This window comes from Oncorhynchus clarkii, chromosome 9 (genome assembly GCF_045791955.1).
Source record: "Oncorhynchus clarkii lewisi isolate Uvic-CL-2024 chromosome 9, UVic_Ocla_1.0, whole genome shotgun sequence".
Lineage (NCBI taxonomy): Eukaryota > Metazoa > Chordata > Actinopteri > Salmoniformes > Salmonidae > Oncorhynchus > Oncorhynchus clarkii.
In genome coordinates, this window is record NC_092155.1 from 2,683,947 (window position 1) to 2,693,308 (window position 9,362).

The following is a 9,362-nucleotide window of genomic DNA, read 5'->3' on the forward strand; positions in this document are numbered from 1 at the left end:
GGTCTACTGTTGGTTAAGGGCAGGTCAGTCAGCATTTCACTGTGAGGTCTACTGTTGGTTAAGGGCAGGTCAGTCAGCATTTCACTGTGAGGTCTACTGTTGGTTAAGGGCAGGTCAGTCAGCATTTCACTGTGAGGTCTACTGTTGGTTAAGGGCAGGTCAGTCAGCATTTCACTGTGAGGTCTACTGTTGGTTAAGGGCAGGTCAGTCAGCATTTCACTGTGAGGTCTACTGTTGGTTAAGGGCAGGTCAGTCAGCATTTCACTGTGAGGTCTACTGTTGGTTAGGGGCAGGTCAGTCAGCATTTCACTGTGAGGTCTACTGTTGGTTAAGGGCAGGTCAGTCAGCATTTCACTGTGAGGTCTACTGTTGGTTAAGGGCAGGTCAGTCAGCATTTCACTGTGAGGTCTACTGTTGGTTAAGGGCAGGTCAGTCAGCATTTCACTGTGAGGTCTACTGTTGGTTAAGGGCAGGTCAGTCAGCATTTCACTGTGAGGTCTACTGTTGGTTAAGGGCAGGTCAGTCAGCATTTCACTGTGAGGTCTACTGTTGGTTAAGGGCAGGTCAGTCAGCATTTCACTGTGAGGTCTACTGTTGGTTAAGGGCAGGTCAGTCAGCATTTCACTGTGAGGTCTACTGTTGGTTAAGGGCAGGTCAGTCAGCATTTCACTGTGAGGTCTACTGTTGGTTAAGGGCAGGTCAGTCAGCATTTCACTGTGAGGTCTACTGTTGGTTAAGGGCAGGTCAGTCAGCATTTCACTGTGAGGTCTACTGTTGGTTAAGGGCAGGTCAGTCAGCATTTCACTGTGAGGTCTACTGTTGGTTAAGGGCAGGTCAGTCAGCATTTCACTGTGAGGTCTACACCTGTTGGTTAAGGGCTGGTCAGTCAGCATTTCACTGTGAGGTCTACACCTGTTGGTTAAGGGCTGGTCAGTCAGCATTTCACTGTGAGGTCTACACCTGTTGGTTAAGGGCAGGTCAGTCAGCATTTCACTGTGAGGTCTACTGTTGGTTAAGGGCAGGTCAGTCAGCATTTCACTGTGAGGTCTACTGTTGGTTAAGGGCAGGTCAGTCAGCATTTCACTGTGAGGTCTACTGTTGGTTAAGGGCAGGTCAATCAGCATTTCACTGTGAGGTCTACTGTTGGTTAAGGGCTGGTCAGTCAGCATTTCACTGTGAGGTCTACTGTTGGTTAAGGGCAGGTCAGTCAGCATTTCACTGTGAGGTCTACTGTTGGTTAAGGGCAGGTCAGTCAGCATTTCACTGTGAGGTCTACTGTTGGTTAAGGGCTGGTCAGTCAGAATTTCACTGGGAGGTCTACTGTTGGTTAAGGGCAGGTCAGTCAGCATTTCACTGTGAGGTCTACTGTTGGTTAAGGGCAGGTCAGTCAGCATTTCACTGTGAGGTCTACTGTTGGTTAAGGGCAGGTCAGTCAGCATTTCACTGTGAGGTCTACTGTTGGTTAAGGGCAGGTCAGTCAGCATTTCACTGTGAGGTCTACTGTTGGTTAAGGGCAGGTCAGTCAGCATTTCACTGTGAGGTCTACTGTTGGTTAAGGGCAGGTCAGTCAGCATTTCACTGTGAGGTCTACTGTTGGTTAAGGGCAGGTCAGTCAGCATTTCACTGTGAGGTCTACTGTTGGTTAAGGGCAGGTGCTGTAGTGTGGTGGTGTATTTAGTCATAAATATGGCTGAAGTCAAGGAAGAGTAGACTCACCAGGTCGAAATAAGTAAGGTTAGATTTGTGAACAAAGGGTTATATTTAAAATGAGCTAATATTAGTGTAATTTCTGCCATACTGCTCACACCTGTCTAGCTTGTCCACAAATGACAGTGAACGTCACATTAATGTCATATGATAAAATGTTCTTGGGACAATTTCATATTCCAAGTTGAAATATTAACTACAGCCTACTTATTTTGTTTACATTGTTTGCAATCTCATGTGACACATATTAATGGTAAAATAACATTTACTTAAATGTTAAAATGTTTTTATGTTAAAAGGTTTTTTATTTCACCTTTTTTTAACGAGGCAAGTCAGTTAAGCACAAATTCTTATTTACAATGACAGCCTCCACCGGCCAAACCCGGATGACGCTGGGCCAATTGTCAGCATCCCTATGGGACTCCCAATCACGGCCTGTTGTAATACAGCCTGGATCCGAACCAGGGTCAGGAGTGACGCCTCTAGCACTGAGATGCAGTGCCTTAAACCCCGGCGCCACGTGACTGCCTTCCCAAGTTCAAAACAGGCACAACAACAAAAAACACGTATATGTTTGTTAGCTAAAAACAGAGCCTACCTGCCCTATATGACGGATCACGACTGTTGTTGTCACGTTTATTTCACGATTCACATTAGTGCTCCTATGTGTTTTAGGACATTTGAAAGTTAATGTCCATATCAGAACACTAGTTGGAGCTAGATATCGGGAGATGATATGCAACTAGAAGTACTGTAAGTGAAAGTAAAGTGTGAAACTCCACCGCCCTTTTCCCTCCGTTATTTCTGGAACAGACGCAGTGTTACATTCTGTTCGTTGCCAAATTAGTCTTTCAACTGTTTTGGTTTATTTTTCTAAACTCCTAATAGTTTTATTGACCAGTTACAAACAGCTTTACCTTGAAGTCAGACTTGTTTTGTTCGTGAAATGAAGACCTTTCCGACCTCGGCGGTCTGGTATTTTGGGATTCTGTTCATCAGTGTTTCATTGATAACGACAGGTAGGACACAACATTATTCCTTCATTATTTAGCTTGTAGGCTATTTTATTATCTGAACATAATATTAACAAGAAAGAAACGGGGAGAATTCAAGTGCAAGATCAAAACCGAGTGCAATAAATGTATAATGTCTTCGCTGTGTTGTTGTCTGATCAGACGGGACAGTTTGGGGTGTGGTGGCGCTATAGGGTGTGGTGCTGTTTCGTAGCAGGTTAGGATAATTAGTTTAATTATTTTAAGTTTAGGAAAAGGGTTTGCGAAAATGTTCTCCTAACTTGTTACGAAAATCATAGATGTATCGAAGTTGCATGAAAATAGTGTCCGTCCGTGGAATAGTAGAGGGTGTAGCTATGTTTATGACTAAAAAGAGGAGACGGTTTACCATCTGAGTTGAAGAGACAAAGAATTCCTAACGTAAAACCCCTGGCCGCCATTACTGCGGTTACATGTTCAGTTCATGTATTTCCCTTCAAACCAACACACCTAAGAATTGTGCAGTGGATATACACAAATATGTGACTCGTTTCAGGAATTTTTATTTTATTTTTACATTTACTTTGAATTACATTACATACCAGACATTTCTAGTAGAAGCTGTTTCATGTGTTTCTGTGACGATTCTATAACCATTTGGGATGTTGGAAGTTCTGTGCAACTTCCTTGGCCATCTACACCAACACATAAAATATAGTTTTTGACCTAATTGTCACATAACAGCTAACCATTCATTATTGAAAATATAACTATCAAACCTACATTACAAACACCCCACATCTGAAGGTGTCCTGCTGCATGGTGGGAGTTATTTCCCCTCCTTTCCACTTTATGTCCACCCAGTCGTCTTTTCCATGGAATCTTCTCATTTTGAAGTATTCTCTTTTTTATGTAATTAATTAATGTAATTCTGATTAGTTATAGGCAAATGAATACACAAGCCACATTTGTATGCTGTTTACCTTATTAGCATAATCTAGTAGAGGTAATTTCCTTTATGCCCCATTCTACACACAGACTAAATTATAGGCACTGAGCCATTTACCTCTACCGGAGAATCTCTGATCTGGTAAGAAAATGTGGCGATCTTTATAGTTAGCCATCAATGAAACACAGAGAATGTCAGCACTTTGCATACAGAATAAATCGATCCTGCATACAGTACATATTATCTCTGCAGGGGTCTCAGACAAACTGGCACCGATATTCAATTCTAGTGGGTCACCAGGGGTTGTCTAGTGGGTCACCAGGGGTTGTCTAGTGGTTCACCAGGGGTTGATTGTTGGTTGTCTAGTGGGTCACCAGGGGTTGTCTAGTGGGTCACCAGGGGTTGTCTAATGGGTCACCAGGGGTTGTCTAGCGGTTGTCTAGTGATTCACCAGGGGTTGATTGTTGGTTGTCTAGTGGGTCACCAGGGGTTGTTTGTTGGATCACCAGGGATTGTCTTGTGGTCACCAGGGGTTGTCTAGTGGGTCACCGGGGGTTGTCTAGTGAGTCACCAGGGGTTGTTTTTTGGTTGTCTTTCTGGTCACTAGGGGTTGTTTGTTGGGTCACCAGGGGTTGTCTAGTGGTCACCAGGGGTTGTCTACTGGTTGTCAGGGGTTGTCTAGTGCTTTTTGGGGGGGTCACCAGGGGTTGTCTATTGGGTCACCAGGGGTTGTCTAGTGGGTCACTAGGGGTTGTCTAGTGGGTCACTAGGGGTTGTCTAGCGGGTGTCTAGTGGGTCACTAGTGGCTGTCTAGTGAGTCACTAGGGGTTGTCTAGTGAGTCACCAGGGGTTGTCTAGTGGGTCACTAGGGGTTGTCTAGTGGGTCACTAGGGGTTGTCTAGTGGGTCACTAGGGGTTGTCTAGTGGGTCACTAGGGGTTGTTTGTTGGGTCACCAGGGGTTGTCTTTTGGGTCACTAGGGGTTGTTTAGTGAGTCACCAGGGGTTGCTTTTTGGTTGTCTAGTGGGTCACCAGGGGTTGTCTAGTGGATCACTAGGGGTGGTCTTTTGGGTCACTAGGGGTTGTTTTTTGGGTCACCAGTGGTTGTTTAGTGAGTCACCAGGGTTTGCTTTTTGGTTGTCTAGTGAGTCACCAGGGGCTTGTCTAGCGGGTGTCTAGTGGGTCACTAGTGGCTGTCTAGTGAGTCACTAGGGGTTGTCTAGTGAGTCACCAGGGGTTGTCTAGTGGGTCACTAGGGGTTGTCTAGTGGGTCACTAGGGGTTGTCTAGTGGGTCACTAGGGGTTGTCTAGTGGGTCACTAGGGGTTGTCTAGCGGGTGTCTAGTGGGTCACTAGTGGCTGTCTAGTGAGTCACTAGGGGTTGTCTAGTGAGTCACCAGGGGTTGTCTAGTGGGTCACTAGGGGTTGTCTAGTGGGTCACTAGGGGTTGTCTAGTGGGTCACTAGGGGTTGTTTGTTGGGTCACCGGGGGTTGTCTAGTGAGTCACCAGGGGTTGTTTTTTGGTTGTCTTTCTGGTCACTAGGGGTTGTTTGTTGGGTCACCAGGGGTTGTCTAGTGGGTCACTAGGGGTTGTCTAGTGGGTCACTAGGGGTTGTCTAGCGGGTGTCTAGTGGGTCACTAGTGGCTGTCTAGTGAGTCACTAGGGGTTGTCTAGTGAGTCACCAGGGGTTGTCTAGTGGGTCACTAGGGGTTGTCTAGTGGGTCACTAGGGGTTGTCTAGTGGGTCACTAGGGGTTGTCTAGTGGGTCACCAGGGGTTGTCTAGTGGGTCACCAGGGGTTGTTTTTTGGTTGTCTTTTGGGTCACTTGGGGTTGTTTGTTGGGTCACTAGGGGTTGTTTAGTGAGTCACCAGGGGTTGCTTTTTGGTTGTCTAGTGGCACTAGTGGTTGTTTGTTGGGTCACCAGGGGTTGTCTAGTAGGTCACCAGGGGTTGTCTAGTGAGTTACTAGCAGTTTTTTGTTGGGTCACCATGAGTTGTCTAGTGGTCACCAGGGGTTGTCTACTGGTTGTCAGGGGTTGTCTAGTGTTTTTTGGGGGGGTCACCAGGGGTTGTCTAGCGGGTGTCTAGTGGGTCACTAGGGGTTGTCTTGTGGTCACCAGGGGTTGTCTAGCGGGTGTCTAGTGGGTCACTAGTGGCTGTCTAGTGAGTCACTAGGGGTTGTCTAGTGAGTCACCAGGGGTTGTCTAGTGGGTCACTAGGGGTTGTCTAGTGGGTCACTAGGGGTTGTCTAGTGGGTCACTAGGGGTTGTTTGTTGGGTCACCAGGGGTTGTCTAGTGGGTCGCCAGGGGTTGTTTTTTGGTTGTCTTTTGGGTCACTAGGGGTTGTTTGTTGGGTCACCAGGGATTGTTTAGTGAGTCACCAGGGGTTGCTTTTTGGTTGTCTAGTGGGTCACCAGGGGTTGTCTAGTGGGTCACTAGGGGTTGTCTTTTGGGTCACTAGGGGTTGTTTTTTGGGTCACCAGTGGTTGTTTAGTGAGTCACCAGGGTTTGCTTTTTGGTTGTCTAGTGAGTCACCAGGGGCTTGTCTAGCGGGTCACTAGGGGTTGTCTTGTGGTCACCAGGGGTTGTCTAGCCGGTGTCTAGTGGGTCACTAGTGGCTGTCTAGTGAGTCACTAGGGGTTGTCTAGTGAGTCACCAGGGGTTGTCTAGTGGGTCACTAGGGGTTGTCTAATGGGTCACTAGGGGTTGTCTAGTGGGTCACTAGGGGTTGTCTAGTGGGTCACCAGGGGTTGTTTTTTGGTTGTCTTTTGGGTCACTAGGGGTTGTTTGTTGGGTCACCAGGGGTTGTTTAGTGAGTCACCAGGGGTTGCTTTTTGGTTGTCTAGTGGGTCACCAGGGCTTGTCTAGTGGGTCACTAGGGGTTGTCTTGTGGTCACCAGGGGTTGTCTAGCCGGTGTCTAGTGGGTCACTAGTGGCTGTCTAGTGAGTCACTAGGGGTTGTCTAGTGAGTCACCTGGGGTTGTCTAGTGGGTCACTAGGGGTTGTCTAGTGGGTCACTAGGGTTTGTCTAGTGGGTCACTAGGGGTTGTCTAGTGGGTCACTAGGGGTTGTCTAGTGAGTCACTAGGGGTTGTCTAGTGAGTCACCAGGGGTTGTCTAGTGGTTCACCAGGGGTTGTTTTTTGGTTGTTTGTTGGGTCACCAGGGGTTGTCTCGTAGGTCACCAGGGGTTGTCTAGTGAGTTACTAGCAGTTTTTTGTTGGGTCACCATGAGTTGTCTAGTGGTCACCAGGGGTTGTCTACTGGTTGTCAGGGGTTGTCTAGTGTTTTTTTGGGGGTTACCAGGGGTTGTCTATTGGGTCACCAGGGGTTGTCTAGTGGTCACCAGGGGTTGTCTAGTGGGTCACTTTGGTTGTCTAGTGGTCACCGGGGTTGTCTAGTGATTCACCAGGGGTTGTTAGTTGGTTATGTAGTGGGTCACCAGGGGTTGTCTAGTGGGTCACCAGGGGTTGTCTAGTGGTCACCCGGGGTTGTTTAGTGATTCACCAGTGGTTGTTTGTTGGTTATGTAGTGGGTCACCAGGGGTTGTCTTGTGGTCACTAGTGGCTGTCTAGTGAGTCACTAGGTGTTGTCTAGTGAGTCACCAGGGGTTGTCTAGTGAGTCACCAGGGGTTGTCTAGTGAGTCACCAGGGGTTGTCTTGTGGTCACCAGGGGTTGTCTTGTGGTCACCAGGGGTTGTCTAGTCGGTCACCAGGGATTGTCTAGTAGGTCACCAGGGGTTGTCTAGTGGGTCATCAGGGGTTGTTTGTTGGTTTTCCAGTTGGTCACTAGGGGTTGTTTGTTGGGTCACCAAGGGTTGTCTAGTGGGTCATCAGGGGTTGTTTGTTGGTTTTCCAGTTGGTCACTAGGGGTTGTTTGTTGGGTCACCAGGGGTTGTTTAGTGAGTCACCAGGGGTTGCTTTTTGGTTGTCTAGTGGGTCACCAGGGCTTGTCTAGTGGGTCACTAGGGGTTGTCTAGTGGGTCACTAGGGGTTGTCTAGTGAGTCACTAGGGGTTGTCTAGTGAGTCACCAGGGGTTGTTTTTTGGTTGTCTTTTGGGTCACTAGGGGTTGTTTGTTGGGTCACCAGGGGTTGTCTAGTAGGTCACCAGGGGTTGTCTAGTGAGTTACTAGCAGTTTTTTGTTGGGTCACCATGAGTTGTCTAGTGGTCACCAGGGGTTGTCTACTGGTTGTCAGGGGTTTGTCTAGTGGTTTTTTGTTGGGTTACCAGGGGTTGTCTAGTGGGTCACTAGGGGTTGTCTAGTGGGTCACTAGGGGTTGTCTAGTGGGTCACTAGGGGTTGTCTAGTGGGTCACTAGGGGTTGTCTAGTGAGTCACTAGGGGTTGTCTAGTGAGTCACCAGGGGTTGTCTAGTGGGTCACCAGGGGTTGTTTTTTGGTTGTCTTTTGGGTCACTAGGGGTTGTTTGTTGGGTCACCAGGGGTTGTCTAGTAGGTCACCAGGGGTTGTCTAGTGAGTTACTAGCAGTTTTTTGTTGGGTCACCATGAGTTGTCTAGTGGTCACCAGGGGTTGTCTACTGGTTGTCAGGGGTTGTCTAGTGGTTTTTTGTTGGGTTACCAGGGGTTGTCTATTGGGTCACCAGGGGTTGTCTAGTGGTCACCAGGGGTTGTCTAGTGTGTCACTTTGGTTGTCTAGTGGTCACCGTGGGTTGTCTATTGGGTCACCAGGGGTTGTCTAGTGAGTCACCAGGGGTTGTCTAGTTGGTCACCAGGGGTTGTCTAGTGGGTCACTAGGGGTTGTCTAGTGGGTCACTAGGGGTTGTTTGTTGGGTCACCAGGGGTTGTCTAGTGGGTCACCAGGGGTTGTTTAGTGAGTCACCAGGGGTTGTTTGTTGGTTGTCTAGTGGGTCACTAGGGGTTGTTAGTTGGGTCATCAGGGGTTGTCTAGTGGGTCACCAGGGGTTGTTTGTTGGTTGTCTAGTGGTTCACCAGGGGTTGTCTAGTGGGTCACCAGGGGTTGTCTAGTGGGTCACCAGGGGTTGTCTAGTGGGTCACCAGGGGTTGTTTTTTGGTTGTCTTTTGGGTCACTAGGGGTTGTTTGTTGGGTCACCAGGGGTTGTTTAGTGAGTCACCAGGGGTTGTTTTTTGGTTGTCTAGTGGGTCACTAGTGGTTGTTTGTTGGGTCACCAGGGGTTGTGTCGTAGGTCACCAGGGGTTGTCTAGTGAGTTACTAGCAGTTTTTTGTTGGGTCACCATGAGTTGTCTAGTGGTTACCAGGGGTTGTCTACTGGTTGTCAGGGGTTGTCTAGTGTTTTTTGGGGGGTTACCAGGGGTTGTCTATTGGGTCACCAGGGGTTGTCTAGTGGTCACCAGGGGTTGTCTAGTGGGTCACTTTGGTTGTCTAGTGGTCACCGGGGGTTGTCTAGTGATTCACCAGGGGTTTTTAGTTGGTTATGTAGTGGGTCACCAGGGGTTGTCTAGTGGGTCACCAGGGGTTGTCTAGTGGTCACCGGGGGTTGTTTAGTGATTCACCAGGGGTTGTTTGTTGGTTATGTAGTGGGTCACCAGGGGTTGTCTAGTGGTTCACCTTCACCAGGGGTTGTCTAGTGGGTCACCAGGGGTTGTCTTGTGGTCACCAGGGGTTGTCTTGTGGTCACCAGGGGTTGTCTTGTGGTCACCAGGGGTTGTCTATCGGTTGTCTAGTGGGTCACTAGTGGCTGTCTAGTGAGTCACTAGGGGTTGTCTAGTGAGTCACC

The 9,362-nt window shown here is 48.3% G+C and overlaps 1 protein-coding gene across 2 annotated transcripts in view; it reads left to right on the top strand.

Moving 5' to 3' along the window:
- Window positions 1–2,490: 2,490 nt before the first annotated feature.
- LOC139415762 (butyrophilin subfamily 1 member A1-like) overlaps window positions 2,491–9,362 on the top strand; it is a 108,141-nt gene continuing 101,269 nt past the window's right edge. For both annotated transcript variants that reach the window (XM_071163843.1, XM_071163844.1), the window contains exon 1: window positions 2,491–2,726. In XM_071163843.1, the coding sequence (XP_071019944.1) occupies window positions 2,654–2,726 (73 nt within the window). In that variant the 5' untranslated portion in view covers window positions 2,491–2,653. The remainder of the gene's footprint in view (window positions 2,727–9,362) is intronic.